The 19,543-nt window shown below is 43.0% G+C and overlaps 1 protein-coding gene across 1 annotated transcript; it reads right to left on the bottom strand.

Moving 5' to 3' along the window:
* Positions 1–3,162: 3,162 nt before the first annotated feature.
* LOC101269827 (calcitonin receptor-stimulating peptide 2-like) lies at positions 3,163–8,401 on the bottom strand. The gene is made up of 5 exons (XM_004279154.3): positions 8,229–8,401; positions 7,077–7,171; positions 4,381–4,512; positions 3,782–3,963; positions 3,163–3,602 (listed from the first exon to the last, which is right to left on the bottom strand). Exons 2-4 carry the CDS (start codon positions 7,160–7,162, stop codon positions 3,804–3,806), a joined length of 378 nt encoding a protein of 125 aa, XP_004279202.1. The 5' UTR covers positions 7,163–7,171; positions 8,229–8,401; the 3' UTR covers positions 3,163–3,602; positions 3,782–3,803.
* Between the last annotated feature and the right edge of the window lie 11,142 nt (positions 8,402–19,543).

Here is a 19,543-nt window from a genome sequence, read left to right as displayed (position 1 = left end):
CAACCAATATTATGTTTGTCTGCGGACTTTATCAGGACAGGGATGTTTGGTAGAACAGGAAATGAAGTATTTTGCTGTTTCATGGTAGAGAGCCCATCTTCAGTATGCAGGGCTGAATGGGTGCCTGGAGAAATGTGAAAACCCTGTACATGGCTCTGATATTTCTGTGTGCAGACAGGTAATGGTTTCAACAGAAAGTCTGTGCTCCAGTGAGAGCCTCTTTCTTGAGCTTTGGGAGCCTCCCTCCAGGACGCATTCTGAGGGCTGCATGCCGTTCCTGGATGGCTGCTCCCCTGGCCTGAGCCCTGGGTGCTCTCCCAACCCCCCACCCCAGCACACAGCGATGCAATCAGCAATCAGCACAAGGTGCCTCCGTGGCACATTTCATGATGTGCACTCGCAGTTGCATTTCATGAGAATGGAAGGGAGTGAGAGTCAAGGAGGTGCCTAGCCGAGCCATATTGGAGCCCGAGGCAAAAGAAAAAAATCAACAATACTGATGTTGGCTCATTAAAAATTTGATATCTTGTTCATCATGGATTTTTTCGCATTAATTTTGAATTTAAAGTGTTACATTAGAATATTATCTTGATTACTAAGCATTTTGGTGTCCCCTTATTTTGCTCCCAAGGTGAATGCCTCACATGCCTCACCGGAGCCCCAGCTTTGAGATGTAGGGTACATAACTGATGATTTTGATGACAAAGTGGTATGTAGGAACTGGGTTTGTGCACTTGGATTTTCCTGACGCTCCTAGGAGCCAGGTACTGAGGTGAAGCTGGTGGAGCGTGGCACCTCTGCATGGGATTTGAGGAGCCTTATGAAAGTCTCCCTTTGACCACTACAAAAAAGTCCCCACCTTGCCTGAAGTTCAATCTTTATCATTTAATTTATATGAGTTAAACATTCCCCCAAAGAGGCTAAGTTGGAAAATGTAAACCCTGATGGCAGCAAAGTGATAGAAAGTTCCTAAAACTGCACTTACACGTGAATGTGTTTATTCCAGCATTTTCTTAGAGGCAGGACAGAATGGGAGGCGTGATGACACTGATTTGCTGGAGTTGTTGGCATGGTCATGTTGAAGGTGTTAGGTGTGGGGACTTAAGAAAGGGGTACAGAAAGAAAATAGAGGTTTTCAATGAGAAACTTCTTTCCCTTCACAATTTTCCAAAGGCTGCAGACAGATCACACTTCTCCCAGGAGTCATTCCTGCCGTTTCCTGGGGATACTCAGCCAACCACCCTCTGCCACTGCCTCTCCTCCAGCACCCTACTGGTCCATCGTCTAATCTTGACATCTTTTGTTTCTTTTCTTGTATTTAAAGAGATTAGAAGTCTAAAGTGGATGAACACTTAGTCACCATCTTGTTGAAGACCCTCTTCCAAACGTGGTATCTGAGACTCAGTGGAAATGTAATTCTCTGTCCGGGGTCACACAAGGCAGCACCAGTGGAACCAGAAGTCTGGGCTCTGGACTTGCCACATGTTTCTTCAGTCATTCATCACAGAATTACTGAACACCTACTAGACTAGATGCTGGAGATGTAATGGTGAGCAAAACCAGTCATGGTCCCCACTTTCCTGGGATTTACAGTCTACTGGGGGATGTGTACATAAATAATCACAAATAGATATATCATTACAAATAGTTAAGTTTTCTACCAGTATCAGTGTTATACCATTTTGATGGAAATGTAGAAACCATGCTACATTTGGGCATCTTTGCCCTTCTCTCTCTTTAAATATTGGATTGGCCAAAAAGTTCATTTGGGTTTTTCTGTAATGTGAAATGCCTGAACGAACTTTTTGGCCAACCCTAAATATAGTTTTTGGTGTTTCCCCTATATGCGTTGCACACCATGTCAGATGGTGTAATAATTTTTACTTCAACCATCAATTTTGCCCATTCTGATGTTTTTTTTCCTGAAGTTCCAGACTTTCTTCTTTTGTTTCCTTCTCTGATTAGAGAACTTCCTTAAGCCATTTTTAAAAAATTATTTCTTATTGGAGTATAGTTGCCTTACAATGTTGTGTTGGTTTCTGCTGTACAACCAAGTGAAGCAGCTATACGTATACATATACCTTGAGCCATTTTTAAGAGTAGATTTACTGGCACAGATTTCTTAGTTTTCCTTCATTTGAGAATGTTTTTATTTCCCCTTTCATTTCTGAAGGATATTATCTCCAGATATGCAATTCACAGTTGACAGTTTTTTCTCTCAATTAAAAAAAATAGTTAAGTTTTCTGATGTAAAGAAACAGTTTTATAAGCCTGTATAACACAGGAGATGGGATCAGTGTTGGAGGTCAGAAATTGCTGCCTGGGGCACAGAACTAGCTTATACCCAGGGACTTGTCTTCTCCACAGTCATGTTGACTGCAAGGTTTACTGTTCTTCTCAAGCAACTGGACTTCTATGGGACTTTGAGCACCAAGTAGGAAGAGAAGGGAAAGTGGATGTGACAAATCCATTCTTTAAGTTGTGAATATCGCTCAGAGAGCCACTTCAGTCCTAATTTGAAGCCTTTTTACTCTTGCTCTGCAAACGATTTTGATAAACATTCTTATACTGTGCTTCTAAAAAGGGTAACTTTGAAGAAGCAAAGTAAACAGCAGGTTAAATTGAACATGCTCATTAAAGAACATTAAAGTTATTTTAAGAAGATTCTAGCTTAAGTGTGCAGGGGAAATGTGTGGTGTATTTTTGGAAGATTTGGCTAAGTTTTGTTTTTTTTTTTTAAATCAAGAGTTTGGTTGCCATTTAGTAAACATTGTCAGGGCTTCTCTGGTGGTCCAATGGTTAAGACTCTGTGCTTCCACTGCAGGGGGCACGGGTTCGATCCCTGGTTGGGGAACAAAGATCCCACATGCCGTGAGGTGCGGCCAAAATAAATAAATAAATAAATAAACAAAAATAAATAAATAAACAAAAGCTTATTTAAAAAGCATTGTCAGATATGTTATCACTAAAAGATCTCACAATCAAAAAACTTATAAGGACAAAACATGTCTGTGAAAACTAAGTTAGTTTGAATCCATGATGGATGTAATACCCCTTGGCAAGGTTGGCTGACAGGGTCCTGATTTGCTACCAGATAAGCCAATGAGACATGAGTTACATTTATTGAACACGGAATCAAATATTAAAAAGATGCACACTAGATAACTACAATGATTTTATTCTGCATTGAGCTTTAGTTTATTTCAAGGAAAAGAGTGTTTTCAATATCAAGAAGCATGTGTATATATGTGTCTTCCATGCTATTTTTTCTGCAAGTTGCTTTCACTGCAAATTAAAGAAGTAGAGTTCAGCTGCTAACATGTATCTACTATAGTTGCCTTCAAGTTATATGGGGAAACTGAGGCTCAGAGAGGGTCTGGCCCATGGTGACATAGTTAGCAGAGGACAAACACAATATTTGAACCCAACTCTATGCTCTGAATCCAGATGTACATAACATTGTAAGGAATACTTCCAAAGGGTAGAGTCTTGCCTTTCAAACTCAAAAACTAGAAGATCACAATTATAACTTCAGGGAACAGCGTTTTAAGTGAAGAGGTTCTATATTTCCTGGCAGATGATCTTAGTGTCACCAGGAGACACTGGAAAAATAAAAATAAACCCAAGTTAGAGGGATTTCAGTTATTGAGACTCTCTGTTCTATATCCAGCCACTACAGATTTTTTTATGATACATGCCCAGGGAGGGTTAGAGTGTGACCCGCACCCCTGCAATAATACCCAGCCACCAGCCATGCCATTCAAAGTACTAGGGCTGTCACCTTCCTGGAGTCATTTCACTCTTCAGGCCTGCAGGTCCCTGTGGTGGTGGCCAAAGGCTTTGGAGCCCACGTTGGTGGGCATGTAGTTCCTCTTAATCATGCTCCCAGATCTGCTCAGCCAGCCCGCCATCTTATGGGTCACGCAAGTGGCAGTGTTGCACGAACTCTTCTGGGCAGTGATGCTGATTTGTAGAATGGAGAAAATGAGAAGGCCTGTCAGTGAGAGGTTGAGGGCAGATGCTGCCCTATGGGATCATCAGTGGAAAATTACTACTCTGAGAGGCACCAGTGAACCTTAAATGTTTCTGCTAAATACAATCATCACAGCAGAAAATCAAAGGGTTTTAGGGAAAATGCCACAATCACTCCCTGTAGACATTTTCAGGGGTGTCAGAAGACCAAAGATGTCTCCGGGTTAATGTTCTTGGAACACAGAACTGTAACAGCCAATCTTTCATGTGTAAATTAAACACCAACCAAGGCTTATGAGATGAGAGAGAGATTTATGGCACTATACCCAATCTCATTCTTAAGTATACCCCTTCCTGGTAAGCTGGGGGAAGGGTAAGCCATGTTCTGGGAGGGGTGCAGAGATTTACCTGAAGCTCTCTTCCTCATGCTCCAGCTCACTGGCCTTCATCTGCACATAATACTTCACCATTGCAGCCAGTAGGAGGCGCGATTCCTCCTCAGTGAGTGTAGCAGGTACAAAGCCACTTTCCAAGGCCGACCTAGGGAAGGGAAGGAAGCCCAACTCATGCTCTGAGCCCCTGCCTACCCGCACACCGCAGGATAAGCAGCCAGCTTTCTTGGTTTCTGGGGCTTCCACTGAGGATGTGGCCAATCCAATTCTCTCTCTCTTTTTAATTTCTTTTTTTAAGGTTTTAAAAATAACATTTATTTCTTAAAGGTTAACATGTGCAGGGCTTCCCTGGTGGCACAGAGGTTGAGAGTCCGCCTGCCGATGCAGGGGACACGGGTTCGTGCCCTGGTCCGGGAAGATCCCACATGCCGCGGAGCGGCTAGGCCCGTGAGCCATGGCCGCTGAGCCTGCGCATCCGGAGCCTGTGCTCGGCAACGGGAGAGGCCACAACAGTGAGAAAAAGTTAAAATGTGCATAATAAGAAACCAAAAAACACAAGAAACAAAAAACAAAGTCATCCATCATCACAAGCAGTATACTGATGTGTCCTTCTAGATCTCATTTGTGTATTTACACAATTAAGCATCCATTTTTATGTAATTAAGATCTTACAGTTATGTATCATGCTTGTTCACACATCATTTCAAAGTCCCAAAGCTATGAGTATTTTGATAACCAAGAATACACTACACCAACTCAATCTGGAAGGAGAAAAATGTAATCCTGCCTTTCTTGGTGACAAAAATTTCAGAAAAGACAAAAATGGCAACAGGCCTCTAGACAAAGATATTGGCAAAGTTATGATTAAAATACTACATTCCCTTAATGTTCAATTAAAAATGAGACATAAAGCAACAGAGTACACAAAGTATAATGCTTTTAAGAGGATTCATTATCCAATCTAAACTATTAAAGTGTTAGCAAGGAGGTATGTTTCCATTGAATTACTTAACAATATATTCCTATAGTACAGCCAAGAGATGCACACACATCAATGGTTATCATCAAAATATAAATATGAACATGTCCACATACATCCCTCCCTTTATACTTCCTTCTGCCCCTCTGCTGCCAACCTAATGAACACGTCCTGACATACATTTCTCAGAGACGGTTTAACAATTCCATGTCCAAGATGCTGCTTTTTCATGAATTATAACAAACATATTTACAAGTTGGTTAATTCACTAGCTCTACTTTTTACCATATATTGTCACTTCAGGACATCTAAAAAAGCCTAGATGTTGCAAAATAATGAATGAACCTTGTCTATAATAAACATTGGTACTTTACAAAAATGCACATATAGACCTATGGTTATAACCTAAAATTGTTTTCTATACGGAGATATTAGCCAAGAGCCCTTTCCCTTCACCCTTCCTCTTACCCCTTCTCCAGCATTTCAATGACTAAGTACAAGACTACATCTAGCTCCAAGATGTGGATTAACATAGACACTCCCAGAAGATACAGCCCTTCCTAAAAACCAACAAAAGGGCATTTATTAAGGGATTATTTTACTACTCTATTTTTAATATACTTTGGGCATTAGGACTTTCTTATTCTTTAATACACAGCAATATTAACTAAAACACACAAAGAGAACAAGGGTTAGACAATCTGAACTTGTCTAAAGATTCATGGGCACAGATCCCTTCTCTGCACTTCCTTCCCTGTCCCCTCTTCCCTCCCCGACTACCCAATGAACAGTCAGCCTACTCTCCAAGACTCAAGTTTAACAATTCCACTCCCCAAATATAACCATTCCTATGAATTAACAGAAAAAAATATGTAAAATGTGTTACTTTAACTCTCTACTTTCAACATATGTTGTGCACTTTTACACATCTAGAAAGACTAGATGATTCAAATAAGGATTTCAGTTTGTCCACTATCTATACACATAGTAGCAATGAATAAACTGCACACAAAGGCTTTAATCTCACAGTGTCTTCTAAACAGGAAAACTCTGGCCTAGAACCCTTCCCCTTTTCATCTCTATCAACCCAGCCCAGTTCTCAATGGACAGGGCATGAGGCATGTATCCATCCAAAAATGCCACTTCACCAGGATTTAGGTTCTGGTGTGACCTAAAAGAAGTAGTTTGCTCCAAGTGGATTATATAGACTTGTGAAAGGTGATGGTTAGATTTTCAAGAATTTTATGAGCTTAGTGTAAATACAGCCATTATTAAAAATTAAATGATAATGATTTGAATCTGAAAATGATTTCAGTTTAATATAATCTGAATAAAGGTGAGAAATTAGATGAAAACATCACATAGATATAATAACAAACTTATTGGGAAAGTAATTAGCAGATTAGGATGCAATTCATTGATCAAATTATGGTAAAAGTAGTAAACAGGTTTGCTAAAGATAGAAATGTTTGGTAACAATCAACAAAAGCATGCTGTGAGGTTCAATGAGTTACAGTATATGAAATCTACAAGGAGTATCCTGTATCTTATGTGTGTTTGTAAACTGTGTGATACACATCTTTGTATCACAAAAAATTTATGATAAACTTATATACATGTTTACATTCATACATTACCCACCCCCCCATAAGAGCCAGATTCAGCACAGCACAACTTAGAACACAGAATTATAAGATTGGGAGTTGGGAGTGCTCCTGGCAGGGCTGTCTCACCTGAATGGCGCTGAGTGCAGCACACCTGCCTGGTACAAGACCAGGATGCTGAGGACCAGGAAGGGGGGGAACTTCCAGAAGACCATGACGACTCTCTGCAAGGGAAGAATAACATCAGCACCTGGAGAATAACAATTTCCATGAGCCCACAGACCCAGGCTCTGCTCCTGCCTCTGCCCCTAACTCCCTTGCCTTCTGGTTTCATGCTAGTCATGTCACTCCAATTCACCATCATTTCCTGCTCAGCAAAATGGACTGCTGGAAAATCCAGTAAGGCTGCGGCATGCTTGGTTTAGCAAAGAAACCTAGTGGGACAACTGGGTGAGGAGGTCTTAGTCTATAGCCCCCGCCCCATCACTCCACTCACTCTCACATACAACCTGTTGGCCAGGACTCCTGGAGGACAGAGTCCGAGTACCTGTCACCACAGCTTTTCCCACTGTGCAACCCAGAGCCGTCCTCCTGGTGCCGGGCTTTTGCACATACATGGAGGGGGGAGGGGATTACCGAGGACAAATTTCTGCGGTTGGAATCCCTGAGAAACTGAAGAACCACATTCTACTGCTCAGCTGCTCCACACTCTGGTAAAGAGTGCCCTGTAAGAATCAAGCTGGAAGGGTCTCAAATTGGAACCCAGGACTTAAACTGGGAAAAAAGTTCCCAGAACCTGCAACGGGGGCTTGCGTTTAAAGGCTGCCTGCCCCTCAGTCACTGCACCTATTTGGCTCCCGCTTGCGCTGGCCCAGGTTCTGAAGCATTTCCCGCGGTCCGCTAGGCACAAGACGTGATCCGTGAGAGCACCATCTGCACAAAACTATTCCTGCGTCCAGATCTGCTTGCAGTGCCAGGGGAGCTCCAGCATCCCAAACTGACCTAAGCACGTGTGCTTCGGGAAAGGAAACTGGAGCCCGCCTCAGCGCGGGGAGAGTGAAGCAGCGAGTGCGTGAACTGAGACCATCCAGTGTTACCTGTGGAAGACGCCTGGGATGCATTGCAGAGTAGTGCAGGTTGTGTGAAATGACCTAGACAGAAGTGGACAGAGCCTTTGAGACTGGAAGAGATCAGCTAAGAAAAAGTAATGGAGAGAGAGAAGGAAGAGAGGGGAGAGAGAGAAAAACAGAATCCCAGCTAAGCAGGAATCTCCGGGCTTACCTGGCAGCAGGAGCCAGGTGGCTTGGAGCAGAGGAGGGAGCAGTGGCAGTAGCTTTGGCTTCAGGCGATGGCACGGTGGCAGAAGTGGCAGTGACACTCGAGCTGGGCAGTGCGTCTGATGCCAACACCAGCAGCTGCTCTTATTCCCGCTGCTCTGGGTCTGGGGTGGTCCAGGAGCTCTGGGCAACCAATGAGGGGAAGGATCTGAGCCCCAGAAGGATTGTGTCATCACTTGCGTCCAGAACCTGGAGCATCCAGAAGGACCACCCCACTTTTATTTGCATTGAGGTCATTGACGGCGGGGGCGGGAGGGGGACGTGGGGGGGTTGGTGAGGACCAACGAAAAACACAGGAAAAGTGAGTAGGAATTTGAGGACAGTTTGACGTCATGGTTAACTTCACCTGTTCGGTTTCGCAGGTTTTGAACACTTACGTGTCCCACTCCATCCCCAACTGTGCGATCTTGTCGGGCAGAGTCCAGCATTACAAGGAATGCTGTCTCCCCTAGGTCTGACAGCAGACCTCCGTGCAAGTGCAGCTTCGAGGGTTAATACACAGTAGAGTTGATGATTCTGTGCCCAAGCAGGGGGTCTGATTCAGGCAGCTGGAATCACGAAAAGGAGGGCAGGGTTTGTGGGTATCAGACACAGAGGATCAAAAACTTTGTCACACTGGAACTCTGTTGCAGCTGTTCCTTTTCCAGGTGGAAACATCGTGGGCATGTAACTTCTAGTGCCTCAGTATACTTATCTATGAAATGGGGATCATATTCTCATCTTGAAGGAATGTTACCATTACTAAGTATGTACCTGTTATCTGCCCAGGTAGGGATCTAGAAGTGCTTACCAGGGAAGTTCATAGGGGATTCTGTGGGATTGCAATCCATCTTCCCAATCAGCACCCTGTGCAGCTGCCTGGAGTCATGTTGGTTGGTCCATCATGTGGTTAAGGAGGGGCTGGATGCCCTGCTGGGCCTGAGCACGCAAGTGCAAGGCTAAAAGCTTCCAAGCGGACCTCTAGCCCCACACCTCCTCCCCCACCATTCATCACCTAAAGTTCAGCCTCCTTCTCGAACCATTTGCCCAGCTGCCCCTTGCTTCCGGCTGCTGTTTGCCAAGACGTTCCAGTGACCTGTGATTCCAGCCCTGCACCCACGTCTACTGCAGTTCAGTCCTCTGCTAGGAAGCCCGCCAAGCTTGATGGTGCTGAAGAGTCCAGCGGAGTGCAATCCTCACTCTCACTTCAGTCATACTCTACACACACACACAAACTCAGTACTTTCTCCAAACATGTGCCCAGTCCCAAACCACAGGCACTCACAAAATGACACTGGCGCTCAGTGGCATCCAGGTGATGCGCTCAGTCCCGCCCTAAGTATGCGCAGAGCGGCATGATTAGGACCTGCATCCTCGAAACCTGCACCGACTCTCAGTAAGTGTGCTCTGTAAAGCCCAATTACCCAGCAACCTCGACTCTCCTACACCCTGCCCAGCACGTTTCTGTATCTCTCTGTCGGAACGCCTGCTCTAAGCCTTCCAGGAAGGTCTGAGGTGCTGACTTGCCGTCCTCAGCAGATAGAATGCAGAAAACGAAGCTTCTCACTGTCCACAGTATCGCTGGGTCTGAGCACATAGCGCAAGATCCAAGCAGCCTGTACAGACCCTCCAGCGCGGCAAGCACTGCGGCGGCATCGCGGGGCGGTGGAATAAAACACGGATCCCAGGTAGCTGGTTTTCTCAGGCGGAACTGAAACTAGCCGAAACGAGCCACTAGTGACCCTAGCCACAGGTCCACGCCCCAGACCTCAGTGTCAAGAAGCTTCAGTGTTTTGTTCGACACAGCAGCTGCCTCGCGGCACATCTCTTCCCCTTGCAGGTTGGTGGTCTCTGGGCTCAGGACACCTAACTTCCAAGATGCCCTTATTCCAATTTTCTGCTTCTTAACCGCAGCGGTGGCACTGATGCAAGCGAGTAAAACCTTGGGGCAGGGAACTGGATATCTGAAACTGGCTCTCCTCAGGCAGGGTGGTGGGGGATCCGGGGAATGGAATAACCGGTTGGAAGCGCGCAAGTGCGCTTGGGCGCGGAGCCGGGAAAGGCAAGATGTGCAAGGGAAGGATTCAGGATGGCGGATCGCGGGTTCAGTGCATCCTGGAGTCTCGAGGCAGAAATCGGGGCCTGAGACCCAGACCGGGGTTAGGGAACTCAGTAGCAAGACTAAATTGGCGAACGCGGCAAAGCAGATACTGTGCGGCATGTAAATTGGGCTCTGCCACTTAAGACTGTTGTAGGCGAGGCATTAAAACTCAAGTGCAAGACACTTCTGCCGACATGACTTCCAAGACCTGAGGTTTCTGACGTATCAATCTTCTGAAATCATTTGTAAGTACGTGTGTACATGGATTGCCTTTTCTTTCTTTTTTTTTTTTTTTAAAATTTATTCATTCATTTGGCGGCGCCGGGTCTTAGCTGCGGCAGGGGAGATCTTCGTTGCCGCGAGCGCACCGTCACTGCGGTCTGCGGAATCTTTAGTTGTGGCCTGCGGGAGGTATGCGGGATCTATTTCCCTGACCAGGGATCGAACCCCGGTTCCCTGCATTGGTAGCTCGGAGTCAAGCACTGGATCACCAGGGAAGTCCCGCCTTTTCCTGGGGGAAGTCCTGCCTCTTCCTATTGAGAGAACCATGGCTTTCACCAGTGGAATGGTGATGACAAAATGGTTAAGAAACGACTATTTTAGAAGCCGAATTTGTAACCATGTCTCTTTGTGGGCTCAGAACTCCACCCCTGGCTGTCACGTGTGCCATCAACCTTCAAAGCCTACATTCATTCCCCCTCTGAAATCTTTGGTGGCTACGAAGGGCTAGTAGTGTGAAGCAGGACACAGGGTCTGTACCCAGAGGGTGCTAACGTAGCCTCCTGCAATTTCAGCTTTTCCTGAAAAGTCAGTCTCTCAAGATAGGGAGGGACTGTCATGAACTCATCCATCAAGTACTCTGAATTTCTAATGAGTCCTGGTGCTGAGCTGGGGGCAAGGTTTTAAAAAAAAAATCTTTGGGGCTTCCCTGGTGGCGCAGAGGTTGAGAGTCTGCCTGCCGATGCAGGGGACACGGGTTCGTGCCCCGGTCCGGGAAGATCCCACATGCCACGGAGCGGCTGGGCCCGTGAGCCACGGCCGCTGAGCCTGTGCGTCCGGAGCCTGTGCTCCGCAACGGGAGAGGCCACAACAGTGAGACGCCCGCGTACCGCAAAAAAACAACAACAACAACAAAAAAAAACTTTAGCACTTAGCAGCATGTGTTGCATACCAGGTGGCACTCACCCAATGTTTATTAAATAAAGGAAATTAATTTACTGTGGAAGATTTACCAGCCAGTCTCACCGCTCTTATAGGACTCTAATCTAATCCCAACCAGCAGAGAATCCGGACCTAGCTAGGTAGTGCAGCTTTTCAATTGGATTTCAAAATTGTGAGCTCAAACATTTGAGACACTCCTCTCATTTCATTTGACGTGCAGAGTTGGTTTCCCCATGGAAGTTTCCAGCAACAAGACAGGGAAAGGAAGGTTAACCCTAGGGTTCTTTCGGAAGTCTAGAGTCTCCTAGTATGAAACACAAAACTATTCTCCTCTGAGCCCATCCCTGATTTACCAAGTGAACTCAAAGTTTAGACCTTACCATGTGCACATTGCTTATGTTGCATCCAGCCCTACCTGAGACTTCTTTTAAATGAAGCACTAAACGGAAATCGATCTTGAGAAAGTCAAGGAAAATACTGATTTAAAAATAGTTACCTGATTATTTGGCACTTGACTGTACAGTCTTATTTCATAACTTTTAAACCTGAAAACCAGGTTTAAAAGTTTAAAAGGGTTAAAAGGGGGAAACAATCTAGTTTGGAGAAAACATTTTTTACAACATTCTGATAAACTCTAACTGCAGTGTTTATTTCCATACTTTTAGCTAAGATTCCTGTGTTTTGTTTCAAAACTTTTTTCAATTGAGGTATAGTTGATTTACAATGTTGTGTTCATTTCTTCTGTGGAGCAGTATTCAGTTTTATACATATATATATTCTTTAAAATTTTATTTTCCAATATGGTTTATCTCAGGATATTGAATAATCAATAGGACCATCCATATTGCTGCAAATGGCATTATTTCATTCTTTTTTATAGGTGAGTAATTTCCCACTATATATACATCTTTTTTTAAAAAATTATTTTAATGTTAAGTATAGTTGATTTATAATGTTGTGTTAATTTCTAGTGTACAGCACAGTTATTCAGTTATACATATATATACATTCTTTGTCGTATTCTTTTCCATTATTGGTTTACACAGGATATTGAATATAGTTCCATGTGCTATACAGTAGGACCTGGTTGTTTATCCATTCTATATATAATAGTTTGTATCTACTAATCCCAAACTCCCAATCTATCCCTCCCCCACCCCACCTCCCCTTTAGCAACCACAGATCTGTTCTCTGTGAGTCTCTTTCTGTTTCATAGATAAGTTCATTTGTGTCATATTTTAGATTGCATATATAAGTGATATCACATGGTATTTGTCTTTCTCTTTCTGACTTACTTTACTTAGTGTGATAATCTCTAGGGCCAGTTGTGTTGCTTCAAATGGCATTATTTCATTCTTTTCAATGGCTGAATAATATTCCATGTTATATATGTACCACATCTTCTTTATCCATTCATCTGTTGAGGGACATTTAGGTTTCTTCCATGTTGGCTATTGTAAATTGTGCTGCTATGAACACTGGGGTGCATGTAACGTTTTGAATTATAGTTTTCTCCAGATATATATCGAGGAGTATGATCATTGGATCATATGGTAACTCTATTTTAGTTTTTTAAGGAACCACCATACTGTTCTCCATGGTGGCCCCACCAATTTATATTCTCACCAACAGTGTAGGAGGGCTCCCTTTTCTCCACACTCTTTCCAGCAATGATTATTTGTAGACTTTTTGAATAAGCCATTCTGACCAGTGTGAGGTGATTCCTCATTGTGGTTTTGATTTGCTTTTCTCTAATAATTAGTGATGCTGAGCATCTTTTCATGTGCCTGTTAGCCATCTGTATGTCTTCTTTGGGAAAATGTCTATTTAGATCTTCTGCCCATTTTTTGATTGGGTCGTTTGTTTTCTTGATGTTGAGCTGTATGTGCTGTTTGTATATCTTGGATATTAAGACCTTGTCAGTGGCATTGTTGTAAATATTTTCTCCACTTCTATAGGCTGCCTTTTCGTTTTGTTGATGGTCTCCTTTGCTGTGCAAAAGCTTTTAAGTTTGATTAGGTCCCAATTCTTTATTCTTGCTTTTATTTCTTTTGCCTTGGGAGACTGATCTAAGAAAATATTGCTACGATTTATGCCAAAGAATGTTTTGCCAAAGTACTCCTCTAGGTTACTCCTTTAATTCTATATAATTTGTGTGTGATACAGAGTCAACAACAACAACAAAACCACAATAGTAACAACCTCAGCAGCAGTAGCAACAACAACACAAATTCATTCTCTTCAGTCTGGGTGAAATTTGGAGCTGCTAAATTAACTGGAGAATTTTAACTGAAAATTGACTGTACAGGGTTCCACTTACAAGGAATTTAGAAATCACAATAACAAAAAGCTGAACATACCGAAAAAATCAACAACTCTTCTAGGAGCCCTATGAGAGATGACTGAATGGGCAAATTTCTGCCCCTAAGACTGGGGAGACAGAAAGGTGAATACAGAGAGTAATGGCTTCCCAGAGCAGGCACTCACAAGGGCAAACTCACCTGGAACCAGCAGCGGACAGAGTTAGAAATCCTGAACTATAACCGACGAATTGCTAGAGCATCAGTGTGGACAACTTCTGAAACTTAAAAACCCACCTTCCTGCCCTGCACGTGTCTGAGATTTACCTCCAGTAGCTCAACCAGGTTCTCACAGTAAATAGGGGAGAAAAACCCCCTTGTGCTTTCAGCTGGGTAAGGAGAAAAGGAATCATTCTGAAATACACCACAGCAATCTGTATTTCTTAATAAGGCCTGCCCTTATTAACTCTTGTTAACCAGAGCCTAGCTTTACTGCTATATTATCAGAGACTAAGTGACCTGGGGGAAGGGAAATTCCCAATTAACTTCATTCCTAGGCTTTCAGGTGGGAGTAGGGAAACACCCAACTCTAGGACCCACTAGTCCCCTCTGTCACCTAAGTGGGGAGTAAAAAAAACTGAGAAACACCTGTGAAAAACTGAGAAACACCTATTCACAGTCCGGTAAAATACTCTCACTAAAAGACTGAGACCTAATTATAGGGCTATGGAAATCTTTCCCTGTCCCCAGACCTCACCACCACATTACTAAAGGCCTATTTCTAGCGTTTCCCTTGACCTGGTGTACTAAATGTGTATTAAAAGGCGACAAAACAATATGAATAGGCATCAGGTATCCGATCAATTTACTTTTCTTATACTTACTTGATCTAACAGATAACAATTTGTTCAAAATAATAATAGCAATGGTGTATTCAATAACATACAGTTATATATATCATATATCTATATCTATATAATGAGGTATATATATGCCTGGAGAAAGTTGCTAAACATGAGGAACAGAGAATTTTCAAAATAGATAGGAGGAAGAGGGGGACAGATACCTTGCCCTTGTATCCCTGACACTAAAATAGGTAATAGTGCTCTCTGAGACGGGAAAGAGAACTGGCCACCTGGATGGCAGCACCAAATTCCTTTGTCATAAAAATGGATCTACAACTGACTCCTAGTCCTTGCCTGGATGCCACGCTTTCTGCAAGTTGTCAGCAGAAGCTTTGTAATATGACTGCTTAGTGAGTTCACCCAGAGCCTAAAGCACATATATAATTGAGCCTGAAAAAGAAAGAGGAATAAGACCAGTCTCCTAAGAATGATTATGGTCTCTTAGGGAGGTGAGATTCAACAAATGAAATAATTAAAGAACAATAAAAGAGAGGGAGTTAGTACTTGTTCCCTATTGCTGCTGTAGCAAATTATCAGTACTTTAGTGACATAACGCAAGTTTATAAACTTACACTTCTGTGACTAGAAGTCCGACGTCCATCACAGGTCTCACAGTGCAAAAATCTTGGCAGGCATTCTGGAAGCTCTAGAGGAGAACCCATTTCCCGTTTCTAGTGGCCACCCGTGTTCCTCGCCTCGTGGCCCCTTCCTCCTTTTTCGGAACCAGTAATGGCGACTTGAGTCCTTCTCACATCGCCTCACTCCAACCTCCTCTTCTGCTTCCCTCTTCTACTTGGAAGGAGCCTTGTGATTTTACTGGGCTCACCTGGATAATCCAGGATAGTCTCCCATCTGAAAGTCCTCAATTTAATCGCATCTTTAAAGTCTCTTTTGCTGTGTAAAGTAGCAAATTTGCATTTCCAAGGATTAGGATGTGGTTGTCTGGGGGCAGGGGTCCTTATTGTACCTAACATAATAAGTAAATGTTGGGCTGACTGGCAAGGACAGTGAATGCTGGGGCTTGGAGAAAGAGGCAGCCGTGGGCTGGAGCACTGAGGAAGTCGCCCAGAGCAGGTGGGCCAGAGCCCGAAAGTGGCTAAATAGAGGGGAGGTAACAGAGTGCCTGAAAAGAGAGTGCATCTAGTGGGGTGTGGGGCAGGGGTTGAGGAGACCACTCTTTATATCATGTGCCATCCTCTGTCCCTCTTCTTGAGAATGGTGCCTCCCTGAATCTACAACCTGTATGGCTGGCTGCATTGAAATCTCAAGTATCAGATGTTCCTCCTCTAGCAACTTCCAGTTTGTGTTCTTCAATATTCCTGTTCATATGTGCTACAGAGCAAGGGGGGCTATTGAGCAAACTGTTGTCACATTTGGTGAAACTCCAGTAGAGGTGGGAAACGGACTGCTTTGCATCACATAACTCCAGGCCTTGACAGGTTATTGGTTAGGATGCAGTTAAATCCTGAAGTTGGTGCTTGAACTTTGAGCCCCATCCCTTAGATACTTCTACTAGATCCCTTTGACAATAACCAAACAACAAGGCTTTTAATTAAGTGAGGATTGTATTAAAGCCCACCTGAAAAAACCCACTTTATTTTTATAACCTGTATCCAGTATTTAATGATGCATGCAGGTTGGGCAGGCAATAGGGAACTGTTAGCACATGGAAGATGCACGTGAGCCCCGGGACTTCACTGCTCGAACTTGGAGAAACTTTCTAATGTGCCCGTGCTCCCAAGAGACATGTGATCATTATTTAGGCGTCAGGCTCCTGGAGCTTTGATGTATGATTCCCTGATCCCTTGATGGGAATGCCAACTGCCATTAGAGCCTAGAACCAAGAATACAACATCAGTGGATTTTTAGGTTAGGCAAGGAATGAGAAAGGCATTTATGGCAGAAGGAAGGAATGGGATATCGTGTCTGTGGGGTTTTCCTGGCCTCTCATTCTTGGAAAATAAAGGGCCTAGCTTATTTTCCTGTAGCATGGAGGTGACTTGCCCTGGAAGGCTACTTTTTTGTTTTGGTTTGGTTTTTTTTTGTTTGTTTTTTGTAGTACACAGGCCTCTAACTGTGTGGCCTCTCCCGTTGTGGAGCACAGGCTCCAGACGTGCAGGCTCAGCGGCCATGCCTCACAGGCCTAGCCGCTCCACAGCATGTGGGATCTTCCCGGACCGGGGCACGAACCCGCGTCCCCTGCATCGGCAGGCGGACTCTCAACCACTGCGCCACCAGGGAAGCCCTGGAATGCTACTTTTAATCTTTTTCATCTCTTAATCGTATATGCGAAAGGATCATATAATAAACCTCATAGAAAAATATCAATTTCCCAACTCAAAAATTAGTAGATACTACTTTCTCAAACCTCAGTGCAAAACCTGGAACTGAATAAGTGAAGCATAGTCTTAAAAGCTATTCTAAATTTTAAAATACTCTTCTATATAACTTTTGAGTTAAAGTGAAAATCAAAACAAAAACTATAGACTATTTTAAATATGCAATCTTTACATCTTGTAAACATGTCAGTGGTTACAGATGAACTCAGAGAACGAAATCCGAGCATTACATAGTTTCATAATTTACTTATTAACTCAACAAATGTTTATTGAGGGCCTATCATATTCTATGGAATTTTCTAAGTTCCAGGGATATAGCCAAGGATACATGTAACTTCCCTCATAGAGTTACATGCTGGTGGAAGGACATAGACAATAAAAGAAAAAATAATAAATATATAATATTTTAGATAGTGGTAAGTTCTATGAATAAAAAATTAAGCTGAATAATCAGGTGACAGAGAGTAATTTGAGAAGAATGTACTTTTGTATATGGTGGTCAGGAAAGTCTTCTCTGAGGTGGTTCATCAGAAAGAAGGAATGGGATATTGTGTCTGTGGGGTTTTCCTGGTCTCTTATTCTTGGAAAATTAGAGGGCCTAGCTTATTTTCCTGTAGCATGGAGGTGATTTGCCCCGGGGGCTGCTTTGCCAACCCCGCAGGCTCCCTCCTTCCAAAGCCGCAGGCTCCTTCTTTCTGTAGACACTATGAGAGGTTCCTTCCAAGGTCACAATATTATTTTTAGAGTGATTTCAACTTCCAAGGAAAGAACTGTGTGTGGTTGAGGAGGGCCAGGCTGGTCACTCAGAGAGGTGGAAAGACTCAACTGGTCATGTTAAGGAGTTACTCTGGATGGGTTCCTCTTAGATGATTAAAATTCTGCCTTAGCTGAGACTTACCAGATACACAATGTCTCTCTTCTCCCAGGCAGCATCTCCCATGCTGCAGCATCACTGCCTAGCAGGTTAATGACAATTTATATTAAACACCTGGCATATTGTCTGGCATGCAGCAGGCACTCAAGAGTGGTGGCTATTACTGTCATTAAAACAAAAGCTTACCCCTACCCCATCAAGTTCCAAATTATATCAACTTCTATGGGAAATTATACTCCTCTTCATTCTTAAAAGGATATAACAAATATAATTTTAATCCTTTCTTGATTTCATCAACACCATGATAGGAACATTGCTTAAGGTGCTGGACACTTACACTATCCACTCTCAGGGGCTATAAGACATGTAGGGCCAATAGCCTTGAACTAGTTGATCTCACATTATCTTCCTTTTTGAGGTTTAAAATTAACATAATATTATAGTTACTTTATTTCATTTCTTGTCATCAGGTTGTCAACTATCACTTCTTGCTGGTGTCACTGTAACTGTCTTTTGCAACAGTCTACCCACTCCCATTTTCATTTGGTGTGCAGTGAAATAAACAACAAAACAAAAACAAAACAACAAAAACCATGCTTAATGGTTTTGTAGAATGGTAAGGGACCAACAATCCTATCTACAGACAATGAGTGCAAAATATTTATTGAGTGTAAATATAAATATGTATTTGTAAATTAATTATATATATTTATTTTATATAATGTATATTTTATAAATTTATTGTTATATATTTCTTATATATTTATCAAGAACTATAAAAAGCCTCTTTTTGGACATTTACTGCATTAATCTGTACTAGTGAACAGAAACAATCCTTGTCTAATTTATGGGTAAGCACAGAGTAAATAGATACCAAGTGAGTATTTATGAGTAATGATCAGGAATTTCATGATCTTTTTAAACAACAGCTTTAACGAACTTGTGCTCGGGGAAAAACAGAAAACAGCCAAACAAGTGAGAGCTGTGTGTGAATGAAGAGCCTACATTCACTGAGTGAGAACTTAGTAATGGTCAGGATGGCGGTAATGAATTGCTGTGACGCCTATTTCAGTTATCCAGAGCCTATTGGTTTCTTCTTCTCAGCTTTGTCTGGTTTAAGGGAAGTCTGCAGTCAAGGGATACCTGATGAGCGGGTGTTTTTTAGTTTCTTTCAAGGGACACAGTCATAGTGAAGACAAGACAAAGTCTGTGACGTGGGAAGGGCTTGGCCATCCAGGCTGCAATCTTGGGAGGAGTGTGTCCCTGGATAACAGGATTCTGAGGACATCAGCAGAAACTGTGTTTCGTTTTTGGCAAATATGTAATTGGCTCTTGGAGCTGATGTGAGATCAGTCAGCTTTCAAATGTCCAGATCAAAGTCACCCTTTGGCATAAAAAACCCAGAGGATCTTAAAGGTCCTTTGAAAGCTCCTCAGCCCTGGGCCAGTTGTCCTTAGCACACCTTCACCAGTAGTCAAACAGGCTTAAGCAATCAATGCCTAACTTCTCTTTAGCACCAATAAGTACCATCACAGCAAACTTGCAGTTAAAATGAGAATGTGAAGAATAAGTTCCCTGAGGAGCCCAAAGGCTGAAGAAA

The sequence above is a fragment of the Orcinus orca genome, chromosome 8 (assembly GCF_937001465.1).
Source record: "Orcinus orca chromosome 8, mOrcOrc1.1, whole genome shotgun sequence".
In the NCBI taxonomy this organism is placed as follows: domain Eukaryota; kingdom Metazoa; phylum Chordata; class Mammalia; order Artiodactyla; family Delphinidae; genus Orcinus; species Orcinus orca.
Note: the sequence above shows the minus strand (reverse complement) of the source record. Positions and strands in the feature narration are given on the sequence as shown.